This window comes from Heptranchias perlo, chromosome X (assembly GCF_035084215.1).
Source record: "Heptranchias perlo isolate sHepPer1 chromosome X, sHepPer1.hap1, whole genome shotgun sequence".
Lineage (NCBI taxonomy): Eukaryota > Metazoa > Chordata > Chondrichthyes > Hexanchiformes > Hexanchidae > Heptranchias > Heptranchias perlo.
In genome coordinates, this window is record NC_090370.1 from 9,400,734 (window position 1) to 9,418,328 (window position 17,595).

At 40.4% G+C, this 17,595-nt stretch overlaps 1 protein-coding gene across 1 annotated transcript in view; it reads right to left on the minus strand.

Annotated features, from left to right (window-relative positions):
- The window catches only part of LOC137307256 (sodium channel protein type 8 subunit alpha-like), a 241,388-nt gene that overhangs the window by 14,428 nt on the left and 209,365 nt on the right, over positions 1 to 17,595 (minus strand). The window contains exons 18-22 of the mRNA XM_067976688.1: positions 16,944 to 17,098; positions 15,495 to 15,668; positions 9,111 to 9,233; positions 1,134 to 1,418; positions 99 to 152 (exon numbers count right to left, since the gene is read on the minus strand). Coding sequence (XP_067832789.1) covers positions 99 to 152; positions 1,134 to 1,418; positions 9,111 to 9,233; positions 15,495 to 15,668; positions 16,944 to 17,098 — 791 coding nt within the window. The remainder of the gene's footprint in view (positions 1 to 98; positions 153 to 1,133; positions 1,419 to 9,110; positions 9,234 to 15,494; positions 15,669 to 16,943; positions 17,099 to 17,595) is intronic.

Sequence of the window (17,595 nt, forward strand, 5' to 3'; positions counted from 1 at the left end):
AGGAGACATAATCTGGTACATGCTTTATACTGGTAACTCAGGATATAACACATGCCTTGTCATTGTGGAAAATTCACAATCCATTTTGTTGCACTTACCCTTCGTGAATCAACCGCTGCGTACATGATATCCATCCAACCTTTGAAGGTAGCCTGGAAATAGTAAAATTAAGACTCAGTCAATAATGTACTGCATTCAACTTTTTTACACTATGACGATTACAGAATTTAACATTTTGCCAATATATGAGACCACTGTAACCATAGTCTCACATTAAGTTTACTATATTAGTTTCATGTTCAATGAATCTATGGTTTCTTTCACAAAGAAATATTATTAAAGTATAAATTCGCCAATTCTGTATGCCAGTGGAAAGCTGGCTTGAAGTGAATGTGTGTTGGAGATAGGGCCACAACATTATAAAAACAGTTCTCCAACCCGAGTTCACTTTGAGTGTGGCTCCCTGCTGGGAGTGTGAGATTGATGAGTTTGCCCTTAAATGCATCTGTTGTTCAAAGCACCACAAGAAGCGCAGAACAAAATGAAACACCACTCTGCCCATGAAACCGGCTCCTTCCACAGATCATGTACAATTTGCTCGGTCATACACTCTACCCAACCCACTTAATCCCCTAAACAAAGGTTCTGCAAAGCAAATCTCAAGGCTACCATATAACAAGTAAAGGTTTGGTGAAGTAGGTTCCTCAATCATTATTGATTTTTTTCCCCATTGTATTACTTTCAGATTATAGCAGGAATATCATGGACAGTGCATCTGCAATTTTCAATGAGTCTCCTGACGCGTGCGAGGCTTGGTTGGACAGCCGGTGATGAAATGGAAAAATGTCGCATTGGTAGCAGCAGAATGGGCTCTTCTGAGGTTGGAATTGAGGTGTATTCCTGAGGCAGAGAATAGGGCAATTCATTGATCCATATATTACCTGATCAAGGACTGCCTGATGCTGGCAATGAGTGCCTGAGATGGAAAGTATTCCATTCCCAGCGCGACCTTCCCTTACCTTGATGGGATGTTTTACTATGTTAAAGGCGCTATATAAATGCAAGTTGTTATTGTTGAGTACAAATATTCACACACAAAATAACTATTAGCAGTAATGAAATAAAAAACTTACCACTTGCAGCAAAGCCAGATATCCAGCTCCCACATTATCAAAGTTAATCTTTACATTCTTCCATCGAATTTCATCATTGGTCATGTTTATCATATTCTCACAGTCTGACTGGTTGTTTATTTCCGAGGGGAGAAACCTATATTCTGATGTTTCATTAAAACAGTAATAATACTTTCCAGCAAAAAGGTTCACTCCCATTATGCTGAAAATGAGCCAGAAGATGAGACAGACCAGCAGTACATTCATAATGGAAGGGATGGCACCCACCAAGGCGTTGACGACAACCTGCACCAGGACGCAGAAAGAAAAAATGAGTGTAAAGAGAAACTTCCGTTAGATCATACACCGGGGATTTTAGGTCAGGGTTTAAGCTGCTGGTTGCCTAACTGCATAGTCAAGTACTATACCGTAGGTCTGTTAGTTTTGACTAATTTGTAGTTACAAAACTGCTTGTGTGATTGATCCAGGAATCCATACAGATATTTGTGATCCTGACAAAACTATTGGTGTTATTTTCTTAAATGAGTTAGCTCACATCCTTCTGCTGCTCAGCTTAAACCCTGTCGTTCAGACTTTATTTGTGAATAAGCGGGCCAACGGTAAAGTTAACAGCTGAGCGTGCAGTCTTACAGGCTGTTTGGAAGCGGACATTCTGCAGTGGTGATTGAGGTACGCATGCAAGTTACGGAACAGTATCTTTATGCCATTTCCTGCATATTCAAGGGGCTTTACAAGCTCTTTGCAATGCATATCACTAGATAGTAGGCAAAAGCACAGCTCTGAGTGGAATCAAGCTTTTAAAAAAATTACAGAAATATATGGATATTTACCGATTTTCCCTCATTAGACTGTTATTAAATTGTATTCTGTGACAGCCATTAGAATGTTAAGCACAAAGTGTCAAATAATTGTTGGATATAGTTACTATCTCCCAGTTTCCCCTTTCTTGGTCTCCCTGGGCCACGCACCATACTCTGGCTGAGAGGTCAGGCAGCAAGCCTGATCCAAGGCCTCTATCAATTGCTGCTCTATAACTGGCCACTAGAAGGTGCTCCAGAGCAGCCTTGAGGGTGACTGCCTTCAATTTTCCCCTCCCTCATTATGGGGAATCATCTGATCTTCCAACTTGGCGCCTCTTCAGGAAGACAGAGCTGAGATTGGGAACTCACTACGTGGCGAATCACAGGCATGAACACGAGTCTTACCACTCTGTGGCACAGCTCCAGTGTGACGTGCCGTTATTCGAAACTTCAGATTTAGAAAATTCAAATTAAATTTCAGAACTTCTTTTCATTACTCTCTAAGATCATTCAATTTTTTTTCTCTCCCTAATCTTCCTGCACCACAGATCTCCTACAGCTGGGAGATTAGCCAGGCAATCTATTCCCAAGCTTCTGTGCCTATGTTGCACTTGAGTTTGGTGCCAAATGACTATTCCTCTGCTCTTCGTCCCCTTCTCTGTGGGGAGATGCCCGGCCTCAGCTTGGCATCTTGCCACAGCAGCATGGCTAAGACTACAAACATAGCAGAGTAACCCTGAATCCTGCCATTCAGTAATGCCACAACAGTGGTGCTCTAGCCCACTATGTCACCTGAAGTTCAAAACTTCTCCAATGAACTTCATCAGATATGCAAGACAAAGATGATGTGCATTGAAAGAAATTAATAATCAATAAGCAGAAATGAAAGTAATCAGTGCATTTTACTGATGGAGTTGATGTCATAGTTTTCTCAAAGAGAAGACTCTTTTTCCCTCTGAATTTATCCAAATATTGAATGTAATATTGAACATTCTGAAGTGCCATTTATAAATGTACCTCAAAACATTTGTACTTCATGTCATGTAGGAAAAGTGATTCCATTAAGAACCATGACAGAAGAATCTTGGACGCTGTGTATAGCAAAATTGTAAACAGCATTTTACCATGTCACTACACATAGTGACCAGAGCTATTCTTCCCTCTCTGTTACAGATGCTTTTGGACAAGCTGTCCAAATAAAATATCTCCCTGTGGCCAGCAGAAGTGAAAGATGGAGGTAATTAGGAAAAACTGTGGCATCTTTGCCTACATAGGATACGCTTACCAAAAGAAGACAATCTGTGGAAGAGCAAAGGGATTTAGGTGTCCAAGTACACAAATAACTAAAAGCTAGTGCACAGGTACAAAAAGTAATCAAAAAGGCTAATGGAATGTTGGACTTTATCTCAAGGGCAGCTGGAATACAAAAGGCAGGATGTTATGCTTCAGTTGTACAGAGCCTTAGTTAGTCCACATCTGGAGTATTGCATTCAGTTCTGGGCACCACACCTTAGGAAAGATATATTGGCCGTGGAGGATGTACACTGCAGATTCACCAGAATGGTACCAGGGCTTCAAGGGTTAAATTATGAGGACAGGTTTCATAAACCTGGCTTGTATTCCCTTCAGTTTGGAAGGTTGAAAGGTGATCTAATTGAGGTCTCTAAAATAATAAAGGGATTTGATAGAGTAAATACAGAGAAGCTATTTCTCTCCCTCAAAAGGTTGTGGATGCGAGGACAATTGAAATTTTCAAGGCTGAGATTCAATAGATTTTTGTTAGTTAAGGATATCAAAGGATATGGAGAAAAGGCAGGTAAATGGAGTTGAGGTACAGATCAGCCGTAATCTAATTGAATGGCAGAACAGTCTCAAGGAGCTGAATGGCCTACTTCTGTTCCTATGTTCTAAAGATGTGTATCCAAAATGTGATTCTGCAGAACTAACTAATCATAATGATGAACATATTACAGCTCACCCAATGGCATAGTATGTAAAGGTACCACCTGGTGTAGTCCAACAGTGCTTGTTATTGCAGGTCAGTTGGTAACAAACAAAAGACTTTTAAGAGTCTGAAGATGTGGCCCCCAATATTACCCTCCCCCAAGTGTGCTCTACCCCTGCCCATATTTCTGAATTCAGGGGCTTTGCCTTTGTGGGCATGGGCTGGGTGTGTGTCTATGCAGACACTATCACTTATCTATTCCTGTTTCTTTCTTTATAAGACAATGCAGCACACAAAAGAAGAGTCATGTCTGCACTTTGAGGGGAGGAAGCGGCCTTCTGAGATCTGATCCCATTTGAGGCTTTGTTAAGTGACTTTGGATCGATGCACAGGCACACATGATCATTTGCTTTCATTACCATCAAAAAGATCCATTAAATCAGGACACTGATCAGTGTGAGAACTTTCCTATCAACAAGCTCATTAATGCGCTTCTTGACAAGTTCTTTTACAGCTGGAAGAAGTTTCCTGGCTGGCAACTGGGATCTTGAGATCAACTTGAAGGTGCAGAGTGCCCAACTTTCCTTCTCCTTTGAAGACATCCTGGTACTTGGACAGTACATCTTGTTTTGTGAGTTTTGATGAACCTGCCATTATCTCATTGTTCTCATGAATCACCAAGTTGCATTTGCTGAATGACTCTAGCACCCAAAACAAGTCCACATCTAGTTGGTACTATTTGAAACTCAGTGCTGCACAATGGCTCACCTTTTCCCAGTGGTTTAATTTCTGATTATTTTTTGAACATGACCAGTAAAGTGTTAGATTTCTGAAGCTCTCTACCAATTGGATTATAAGTCTCGGGTATTGATTCTCAGGTAGAAATCTGACAATAACAGCACAGGCTAGCTGAAATCTGATTTGCTTTTTGCATCAGAGCATGTTGACAGATAATTTGTTAGGATATTGATCTTCTACAAGTCCAATAACTTAATGCAAGAAAATGTGATCTTCATCTAAGCCACAATTAGCTCCATCTACAGTATGAAGATCTGACCGCTGGGCTTTGGACATTTGGCTGAGAAATAGTTCCGTTCTCTACATGTACAGTATTACACTTCTGACCCCAAGCAGGATAGGCTTCTTTCTTTCTGACATGGCATGATATTTTCCACAGTATTTGCAGTCTATTTTCAAAATTTCTTGGGGTTTACATCTGGAGTCATTTTTTCCTTTTTCTTTACTAAATATTGAACGTCTTCCTGGGTCCTCATTTCTTTCAGTTGCTTGGCTGTTGATTCACTAGCTTTACATATGTCAATGTGTTTTCAATGTTAGTTATAGTTCTTGATCATTTTCCATTGTCCTGTGTCCCAATAAATATTGTGTCTCTGATGTGAATTTACTCCAGAGCCCCATAGTTATATGTTCTAGATAAGGTGTGGAAACTGGCAACATTGTTTCATCAGGATCTTATTCCCAATTGTTGAATATATAGCATGCATCGTTTGCATTAGTCTTTTCAACACAAAACTGTTCCAACAACCTCTACATCAATCTTACCTTCATCTGTCTCAAACTGAAGTCCATCAAGTATTTTCAGTTCTGCTGTGGGTAATTAATGTAGCAGTTCTGACATCTTTTGGTTACTTAATGAAATGGCGCTTTTTTTTTGCAGGTTTTTTTTAAAGCTTTTCCAGTTGCTGGCTACATTACCTATCATTTCTAGATTTGCTATCAATGATACATTTGATAAAAGGTTCCTAGAACTGTACGGTAGTTGCATTCCCTGTGCTTAACATTTTAATTTTCCATTTTAAGTGACTCGTCGGTTGATACAATAAAACAAAAAAATATATTTTGATCAGTTTAGATCAAAAGCACATGGAGTTGTAGGAAGCTGCTTTCCTGGCTTCAATTTCTTTTTTTTGTCTTCTGTATCTCCTTTTAAAACAATATGGACACCAAGTAGCGTTTGTTATTACGTTCAGGTGGTAGCGAACTAGAAGACTTCCGAGCTTCAAAACATGCTGTGTATTGATCAGGAATCTCAACAAGACTACACTACCAGGTCAGAGAGAATAGTCAGGGAACTTCCTGTCCTTGACTATGGGTACAAAGATGCAACAATAAAGATACACCCACAACATCAGGTTACTGGAGCCAGCTCAGCCGATCCAGGATCCTTTCAGATAGAATTATGAATTTGTGGTACCTTGCTCCTCGAATTATGAAGCCAAACATCACTGGATTGCTTTCTTTTTTCATTTTCCTCAATCAATTTTCTCCCCATCTGCTCTCCCCAAAGCACCAACTCTTTCCTGGAGTACAGGTTCCAGATGCCCTCCAGTACCTTCTCCAAATGGCCATTCTTCATGTCTTCGAGCCAATCAGTATTGGCAGGCTATTTTACCACATGGGGCATCACATCCTTGGCCCCGATCCTGTACACACATGCATATCCTCCAGCAAGGGTCATTAGATGGCCATCAAGAAAACTACCTTGGTTGATCTTTCCACCTCCCTAATTCAGGTGCACTGTGGCCAACTGTCACACCCTTACTCCAATCCAGACTCAAATCAGCTAATGCAGCACAGACCCAATCTGGGACCTTCTGATCTGTATGGCTCAGCTGCCTTAACCAAATATCACCTGGAAGGCCATTTCAAATGTTGATCATTGTCTGTGTAAAGAACTTCCTGCTATCAGTCCTAAAGTTACCTCTTACTAACTTGAACCTGTGTCACCTTGTCCTACCCCCACGGTTTAATTTAAAGCAGTATTTCGGATTCTTAATCTACAGGCCTGTTATTATCAACTTCAGCATGAGACATTTCTCTGGGCATCAGTGACTCTAATGGTCCTGTGCAGCATGCAGATAGCTGGCTTTCCTGTGCGGTTCTGGACTGGGTACATGTACCTACACACACTCTCACTCAATATGACAAGTTTTGTTCTATTGGGTTTTAAGTTTGGCCAGTGTATGTACACTTGAAATTGACATTTACTGCTTGTTTAACTTAGAATTTACTTAATGTGGTATTTAATTGGATAATGAATGAAAATTATTACTCTAGACTAAATCACCAGAACTAGGTGAAAAATGTAAGGTAGCCATTAATAAATCCAATGGGGAATTCAGGAGAAACTTCTTTACCCAGAGAGTGGTGAGAATGTGGAACTTGCTACCACAAGGAGTAGTTGAGGCGAATAGCATAGATGCATTTAAGGGGAAGGTCGATAAACACATGAGGGGGAAAGGAATAGAAGGATATGCTGATAGGGTGAGATGTAGAAGGGTGGGAGGAGGCTTGTGTGGAGCATAAATACCGGCATGGACCTGTTGGGTCGAATGGCCGGTTTCTGTGTTGTACATTCTATGTAATTCCATGTAAAATGCAGTAGAATACAGAATTAAGGTTGCTGGAAGTGTGTTCTAGTGTCGCAGCAAGACAAAGTGATTGGGAAATAGCATTGGTCACTCTACCAGCACTTGCAGGACACTGTTATACTGAGCACCAGGGAAGCATGGCCCTGCTACCTTCCAGTCCCACTATGCCCTTTCTTTCTACTTCACCAGTGCACTGCCTGGTATGAGAAAGTACAAATACGAAGAAAGACTTGAAAAACTGGGGCTGCTCTCTTCAAAACAGAGGAGATTAAGGGGTGATTCAAATTATGAAGGAATGGAACAAAGTAGATAGAAACAGGCTGTTTCCAGTGGTGTGGGGTCTAGAACAAGGGGACATAGATATAAGATGAAATGCAAGTGATTTAGGACAGAGAGCTGGAGAAACCTTTTCACACGGAGGGTTGTGAGGCTGTGGAATGTATTACCTGAGTTTGTGATTGAAGCAGAGACAATATCAACATTTAACAATAGGGTTAGATAGGTGATTGAAGGAAAGGGGAATGAAGAGATATGGAAACAGGATGGGTACACAGAATTAGGACTACTGCTTGTGTGGAGGATAAACATCAACAAACAGGTTGGGCTGAACGGCCTGTTTCTGTGTTGTAATTTCTATATAATTAATCGTTTCCATACCAATTACGATTGCATCTACCTCTATAACATAACCTCTCAGACGCCTTCTTTCCAGAAAGAAAAGCTCAAGTTTCTCCAGTCTCGCCTCACAATTCAGACCCCTTCTTCTAGGGATCAGCTTCGTATGTCTTTTCTGCACTGCCTCCGGCACGTGAATGTTTCCCTTGTATCTCGGCGACTAGAACTGGAGAGAATTTTCTGGGACACGAACCCTCTTGCACTGGTAAACTTCTTGGTAAAGTCATTGAATGCAATACTGGGAAAAACTCCAATTTGTCAACCCCCCCCCCCCCGACCGCCGACCTTAATGAGCATTGGAAGGTCTGTCCTGTATATTTTCTCTTCTAAAGCAAAGGTACATAGTAATTTACGTGCACCTCCAAAATGTGTGGCCGATTATTCAATATGGATTCCATGCAATCAACAGCAGTGAGTCTCATCCCACATTAAGTTATTTCAAATCTTTATAACGTTATGATGGCATCAAACTCATTCAGTGTAATGCTTGATTGTGATCAGATTAGTTTAAAGTGACACAACAGGGGTACCATAGAGCATGGTATAAAGAAGGGAGGAAGTGGAAGGAAAAGCTGTCAGACAAGGCCACCAGTCTCCATTGGACTGGGCTGAGAACAACCAGGTACAAGAAGATGAACACCATGGCCATGCGTATATTTGGAAAGCCTAAAAATATGTATTTCGTGCATTCAGAATTCAAAAACATTCAATTTTACCTCATATTTGCACAAAAAACTACATTCCCCAATTAAAGAATTTAATTAAGTTTGGCACTTTGTCTGTCATTTTCAATTTTCATCCATCATTCAGTCTGCCTGATCCATATTTAAGCATATGCTTCATGCACACATCTTTGCACCTGGTGATTCTCTGTTTAGGTTACAGCAGAAAAACCCTTTTAAACACTAAAGGAAAGCCAGGCCAAATGAGAACAGCTGATGTATGTTCTACGATGGCATGTAGTTTGGGCCAATCTAATGTGATGAGGCAGCCTAATGTATCTCCTTTTCAGGAGAGGGTGCAGGTGGGGAATAACAGGGAGAGGGGATAAGTTCAGCAGCTGTGTCATTAATTTCCCCCCTCCCCCAGAGTTTATTGATCAATTCTAGCATGCTTAAACTTTTTCTCATATGCATGCAGAAGGTCAGCTGCTATTCCATCTTACCCTCATCCCTTCAAATCGTGACAAGGCTCTTAGAGGTCTCAATGCTCTTAGTGTCCTAAGAGACTTAATGGCACCTAGTTCGGAGTAGCCCAGGGCATTAGCTACGAGGCTGACTAAGGAAACCTATACAGAAACAGAAAAGCAAAGTTCCCAATACTGTTAGCAAAGGCCCTATCACTGATGAAACAAAGTGGACTAATTGTAAGATTGCCCCAAGCTCGTTGCGATGAACTGAGGTCAGCTCCCTACTTCCCTTGCCTGAAGTAATTCCTAGTGACCTAGAAGGAAATGTGTAGTTGAGAAGAGGCATAAGATAGAACAAAAGGAAGAAAAGTGAAAAAGAAGGGTCACAGACACACAGACAACTAAAGGGGACCTGTTGGAGGAAACGCCCAATGGATGATAAGAACCTTACCCTTGCCCTTTACTTTGTGAAGATCCGATCGAAGTGAGGGGAGAAAAAGCCCAGAAAATTAAGCCACACAAATAAAAGGTACCTACAAAAAAGAATACAGGTAAATCTGTGCTGCATATCAAACTAACCTCTGATATATCCTTTATATACAGAGGCACTGCAGTGGAAAGGGGATGGGGGGCAGAGGAGACACAGAGTTCGGTCTGCGAACAAACTATTCCCAACGTATAGTCATACTGGTGCTTTGTGATGTATTAAGTTTGGTCACATTCAATTTAACACTTTGCACTTATATTTAGTTAAACAAATAAGTAACCTGTGACATGTGCATTTACAATGCAAGTAAGTTCCTCAGAAAGTTTTCATTTAGAGCTGCAATATCTCTTTAGCTACCAATAATCAATCAATCACAAATGTTTAGAAGTGTCTTAAACATCACTTATTAGTCAGGCTTAAAACCACTCACTGGAAAGTTGCTGCTTAAAGTCAGCACTCAGGCACAATGTCTTGCCTTCAAGTATAATTTGGAATAAAGTTTGAGACTTCTCCAATGTGAGAAACTTAAAATACAGGAAAGATTGCACAGATGAATATTTTCAGTTCTGGACGCAGCCTTTGTATGGGTGTGTCACACAGCTGCAAGGCTTGGGGGCAGGGGAGAAGGAAAAAAAAGACATGTTCCAATTTACAGAGCCTGAGAGGCTAGATTTGAGATACGTTTGTAGATTAATACGTGCAGGTAATTGAAATTAATTTCATCTGCACCCCCTAGTGCCTGTTTAGGAAAAGAGGTCTTTCCACTATTTCTCCAAGTGGGATTAAAATTCAGATTCTAAGAGGTGAAAGGGCAGAATGCAGAATGTTGCTTCAACACAAGGCATCACCCATTCAACACGGCTTGATATCTGATTGTGTTCAGATCTGATCGATTTTGGATAACTAATGGATAGCATTGCATCTGTGTCAATGTTGTACTGATACAGTAATGTGACTCTTCTACAATGGTGGAAAGCCCGAACAAATCAGATATGATATATTATTATGTATGATAAATGTGCAGAGTAGATGTACCAGTATCTCCCCTGACCACGCTTTTTAATACTCTTGTTTATTCTAATGAATGTCATGAGGGTAATCCTTCATACCAAAAAAAGATGCTTGGTCATAAACAAACAAAAGGAAGGAACAGAAACCCATTTTGTGAGCATTCTAACTAGTTTTTTTTAAAAAACACTCTGAGCACTAAAGACAGTATTGTAGAGGTAAGCCACCCACTGAAGAATTGATGGAAACATTTGGTTTATCCATCGTGACTTCTGACTCAGCATTTTGGCTAGGCTTATAATTGACTCTCAAGTAACTGAATAAACAATAGTTGTTTAAGAGAGGTAATTGTCACTACAAGTTACACTCATCCCCAGGAATTACACAAGAAAAGTGCTGAGAAAGGTTAATTACCATAAACAAGATAGCAGACCGAAATCTGTCTTCAGTACTCAGAGGAGTCAATAGGAGTTGTTTTGCACAATTGGAAAGCATCTTAAACCAATTCATTTTTTGAACTTTTACAAAAACACACCATGAACTAAAACAATTCAAAACCTTCTACAAGGAAATAATTCTAAACAGGACTTTACAAAATTGTCGGTATTCGCTCTAAACACAACAATAGGGAACAATCTTTTCTACAAGGAAAGGAACGATACAATAAATTGATCTACAGGTTATGAACGCTGTGTTAGTTCACCTTCAGCCAAGAAGAAACACTAAGCATGCTCACATCCACCTGTTTACAGTGGGTATTGTACCCGAAGCCAAAAGGAAAAGTAAGGATGCTGATCGTCCAAGACTCTGCAAGGGAAGTTAATGAGATCTGTATGTAACATGTTAATTAATATGTGTTTATCTAATCAATTCAACCAACATGGAAATTCAAATCCACAGGCAAAATATTAATATAGGTCATTCTCGACCATTTTTCCACCATAGAATTTCATACCCACATTACACTGACAAGTTTCAAAACAATCATTGGAAACATCATAGGGCTAAAACACTAAGTCATTATAAACATCATTTATGTAAAGTTTTATGATGTTGCTCTAGAAGAATGTTGGGACACACAACTAGGAGGCCCAAATTCAAATTTCTAGTTTTGACTGACAGTGGCTTTCTGGCTCACTCCAGAAACATGGGGGCTGAAATTGGGCATAGCCAGGGACGCAAAACAGGCAGGATCGGTTTTGCCGCCCGTTATACCACACACTTGATATTCAATTCTATTGAAGTCAATGTGTCTGAACATCTGGCTGGCTTATAATGGGCGATCGATGCAATATCGTCGGTTTTGTGTCCCCAGCCCATGTCCAATTTCACCCCCTAGGTTTGATAGTTTTAGCCTTGTTACTTGAGTAGAAGAAAGCAGACTCCAACTATGGTAGGGTCCGCTCCCAAATTTGTCAAGTGAGCCTTCTGTAAGTTCAACCTGGTGCTGATGGGGTATATGGAGATACCTCCAGTCCTGGACTGTCTACTTGAGTGACGGGGATACTGCAAATGTGAGGAGAAACTAAAGGTGTTGGATAAATTGGGGCGGGGTGGGGGGTATTACAAGACCAAAATAGCAAACTTTTTTCAGAGAATGATAAATATTGAAGTGTTTCAGCCTATTGTGGAAGCAATATAGACAGTAAAATTGATGGCTTATTAACCAAGAGTAACCAATATCACACAGTGACATTTCAGATGTTAAATCAATATATCAACTTAAAACAAAAACACTTAAAATATTCAATGGAAGTATCTTCTGTTAACAGTGAAGACATGCAGATGCAAATAAACCAAAATGTTTTTGAATTCACCAAAACTATGGTAGGGTCCCCTCTCACATTTGTCAAGCGGGCCTGATGGTATGCATGGAAATGACTCAGAAACTCAACTGGATCAGCCACATAAATGCCATGGCTACTAGAGCAGGTCAGAGGCTGGGTATTCTGCAGCGAGTGGCTCACCTCCTGATTCACCAAAGCTTCTCCACCACCTACAAGGCACAAGTCAGGAATGTGATGGAATACTCTCCAATTGCCTACACGGGTGCAGCTCCAACGCTCAAGAAGCTCGACACCATCCAGGACAAAGCAGCCCGCTTGATCAGCACTCCATCCATCAGCCCAAACATCCACTCCCTCCACCACCGGCGCACCCTGGCTGCAGTGTGTACCATCCACAGGATGCACTGCAGCAACTCGCCAAGGCTTCTTCAGGAGCATTTCCCAAACCCGTGACCTCCACCACCTGGAAAGACAAGGGCAGCAGGTGCATGGGAACACCATCACCTGCACGTTCCCCTCCAAGTCACACACCATCCTGACTTGGAAATATATCACCGTTCCTTCATTGTCGCTGGGTCAAAATCCTCAAACTCCCTACCTAACAGCACTGTGGGAGAACCGTCACCACACGGACTGCAGCGGTTCAAGAAGAAGGCCCACCACCACCTTCTCAAGGGCAATTAGGGATGGGCAATAAATGCTGGCCTTGCGAACGACGCCCACATCCCGAGAATGAATAAAAAAAAACAAATAAACAAAGTCAAACCTGCTGGAACTATTAAACTTCAACAATTAATTCAAAGAGTCTATGTGTTGCAAAACATTTTGTAACATTGTTAAAAAAGGTCCTTATGTTATTCCAGAATTTCCATGGCTCTTTCACCGTAGTTTCGACAGACAATTGGGAGAGCCTCCACTGAAATTCACCCACTTTATAATGAGCATTGTGTGTGTGTTAGTCTCCAATAATATAGATAGATCTTGTATGTTATTTCCCCATTTTGCATACTTTGTACTATTCTCTATCAGGTTGGAGTTCTTCTGTATGGTCTTTGTAATGCATTAGTTAATGTGCTAGCTTCCTTTGTTTCTTTAAAATAAATGGGTTAGGGATTTTCTTGAAGAAATTGCATGTGAATGCATGAACCAACTGTTACAGTGGGATTTCAACCCCATAACACATACATGTACAATCTTTCTGCAAAAACATATATTTTATATATATAATGCTAAGAATAAACATGGATATTTATGCCATTTAGCTTATTACAGAGAGAAACATTGTACGTTTTAAAGGAATGAAACGCTATCGGCCAGAAATTGCACTATGCCATATTACTTTAGCCATGATTTTAATGGACGCATTAAGTCTTTCCTTTTAAATGGGTTGATGTCTCTACTAAAATAGCAGACAAAGGAATTTGATACAAACACATTAAGTCTTCATACAGTAATATCACAGAGTGTAATTTCTAGGCTTATATAATAAAAATGGAAGAATGTTATTTCGAGATGATCATGGATTCATGGTTTGAAATTGCATTGCGCAACATTAGTAACCAATGTGTTTCTGTGAAATTCCTGTCTGCTATTCAACAAAGATGTTAAACGGTTTAGTTGAAATAAGTTAACACCATGAATGTAGCAGACAGGACTTTCATAAAAACTCATTAATGGGTTCGATTTCAGCTTCTAAGTCTGCAAAATCTGGTGTGCAAGTTATGAATGATCTCATGTTGTCTAAAGATTGGGGAGTAAACTGTACTTCTAGGGTTTTTACAGGAATGGCAACCATAAAATATGACAGCAACTTATATGGAGGTGCAAATTATATACTGGAATTTACAGCATCTGTATTTGCAATTTCCAAGCTTGAATGTAGTGGTATTAAGATAATGTGTTTTTCAGATATCCCATGGTAAAAAATACTTGTCATAACTTTAACATTGGCTGCAGTTACTGAAGGAGATCCTCTGGGAGGTTAAAGAGAAGCATTACATTGAAGATGCCCATCACAGATCTGAATGGGGCCCATTGTTCTGCAGCGTTCCAAACTAAAATCTGCCATTTGAATCATAGGCAAACATTTTTACACATAGCTTTATGAAGTCAATACCTTCTTTCTTCAGCAAACACCCATATTTGATATGGCAACTTAATCATTTGGGAAAAGGTCTATATATTAAGATCAACGTCACAATAAAACAACCCATCACAGTCAACAGATTTGCATGGACAAATCCTTCAAACAGTGAAAATTAAATCACAGACTGCACCTTTGGTGACAGAACTAAAATTTCACCTGATTACAATATCATAAAACATGCTTTGCCATAAGTTAACATTCAAATGATTTGGGAAGAGGACATTGATTGAAAGATGGTTAGTGGAGAAGGTTACCTTATAAACTGGCTCTAAATTTTTCTTTACATAACAGTAAAATACAAACTAATGCTTTTATGAATAACGGACAACAAATGGCTTGAATTTCTGTATAATGAACTTACAAGTGAAAGCACTGCATCTCCAGCTTACATTCAGTATTAATACCTTTCGCTGCCACTCTCAAAATGTACTGCGATTTTGTTGTTATAAGCAGTTTTATATTTTTAGAAGGCATCATTTGAGAGTATGTTTGCCTCTGAAAAAATGAGCAAAATAACATGATATAGGGGTCCAGGACTCCATGTTACTTTTGGAAAAAAGAAATGGGTAAGGCTTTGTTTGGCCCAGTGGCCTCTTGAAGAGAACCTTCATGGAACGAAGATTCAGGCCTTCTCCAGATTCTCACTGACGACCACTAACCTACTGACCAAAACCCTCCATCATTTAACCAATTTCTTTGTCAGAATAAGCCCTACAGTCACCCAATTAACCATTTGGAGGGACCTCATGGACATAGCCTCTTGCTCTTACACCCACTTTAGATTAATTTACAACACCAAGCCTCATCCTTCCTCGCAGTACATTTTGGCAAGATTGGCACTATGGTTCACTGCACCTTAAATGCATTATATTGGATTAAACACATATTCTTTGACCACTAAGTGACACACTACAGAACCAAATTTCACTTTCACCCCGCCCCCCCCCTTGCCGGAAAGTTCTCAAAAAGTACAAAAAAGGCTGGATACATACATCCACAATCAGGAAGTCAAGCCAGCACCATGCATTCGTGAAGTACTTTTGAAATCCATAGGCCACCCACTTCAACAACATTTCAAGGATGAAGATATATGTGAAGATCTTGTCAGCATACTCGAGGATGGTCCGGATTGTCTTTCTCTGTTCAATGTAAATATCTTCAAAAGCCTAAAAAAAAGACAATTTTAAAACTGTATGGCAATTGCTTTTAAAAAAAACTTAAAACAAATTCTTCGAAATGCACCAACTTTTGCCAAGGTTTGTTTCCACAGGCGATGGCTGCCCTCTGTTTCCTTACTTCATGAGTGTTGACAGCGTATTCAACTGGCTGGGGGGGTGGGGGGGGAGATATTATAGTTCATCCCAGTCTTGTCTTCACCTGATGCCTTATACATGCACTATCCAGCAGGAGTCACCCTGGCTGATTTTCCCCCTCTCTAGCCCAGGGAGACTACTGTAACACCCCAACGATTGCCCTTGGCTCAGGTCAGCTAATTTAGCACAGACTGGGGATTAAACCTGAAACCTGCCTGGTTTGTGTGACTCTAATTGGACAGCTCTTTCGAAGAGCCAGCACAGGCACGATGGGCCGAATGGCCTCCTCCTGTGCTGTACCTACTATGATACAGTGTCACACCAAGCGGTGCATTTACCAGCTGCGCCATGGGGGAGGTCTTTTCAACAAGTCATTTGGAAAAAAAATCTATAGTCATGTCTGACTCATTTAGCAAATATGGTCATGTCATTTAACAATCTTATTTAAAACCTGACCTGATCAATTAAGAATTTGAAATTGTATACCAGAGAATAAGCATTGCAATTGGTAATAAAAATAAGTGAAAGAACAAATCTAGTTATAATTTGACTAATTGACATATAAAAGTCTCCCCCTTCCTGCCAGTGGGGAAAGACACCAGCCCATGTGATACCGAGCCATACAGAATAGAAGGTCCCAGGTTCATATCTTCACATTGTTTCGAGTTAGCGGATCTCAGCTGGGACAACACTTGGCCAAAGTGTCCCTGGGTTAGCGAGAGGAAAAATCAGCCCGGGTTCATGCTGCTACTCACTGTCCATTGACCCTGCTGGAAAGTGCATGTGCGTTGACATTCGGTGTGGGCAGGGTGAGGCTCAGTTGCGATGGTGCCCATAGTCAAGCAGCTTGCCGACTTCACTGATTGGGTGCGCTCATGGCCACTTGGACAAGGTACTGGAGGGCAGCTGGTGGTTGTGGAACTTGTATCCCATCAAGAACCAGCACCTTCAGGAAGGAAGGAGAACAATATTGCAAATACAGCCAGCATACGGAGCTGTGGTTCGAAGGAAACAGATATTTGTGGCTCAGCTTGAGAATACAAAGTACTGCTTTTCTTTTGGTTAACTGATAGGCAACAGATACACAGGATAATACTGCTAATACTGCTCTACTTCACAGGAACTTACCAGTGCTCCACTGCTGAGTAGAATCATAAAAACGATGAAGGTTTCAAACCAGTTATGTTCCACTATCAAAAAGCAGGTCTTTCTCAAAGTCCACCATGGTTTGCCCCAGCCTTCTTCGATGCTGACCTGACAACATTTAAACCGTTCCACACAACCTATAGAAAAATAAAAACACACAGTTGTAAGAGTACTGGGCAGGATTATTTATCAGTTAATTGGCTCACATCCACAAAGTAAATTTACCTTACATGCCTCTGCTGTTCAGCTGTGGTGACCATTTTGTTCAAGAACATTTCTGAATTTACACTTTTGGGCAGTTGTTATTTCATCCGACAAAAACAAAGGTTATTTCACCCGAACAAATCTACATTCCTCTTGAACCCATTTTATGCGATTTGCTTCAGTGGCCTTTCCTGATCCACAAATCAATTAACCTTTGTACAAAACAGTTCCAACTGATCTACTTTTTTCAAACTTCAAAACTTTTAACGTGCATCCTCCAATATTTAAACCCATTGTCCAAAGTAAACAATTGCCCTCAATCAATTTGCTCAATTGCCTTCTTGATGTTGAAAACTTCAGTCGGGTCGCCTCAGAGATTTCTCTTGCTCTACATTGCTCGTTCCTCAAAAATTAAATTTCTGATACCTGG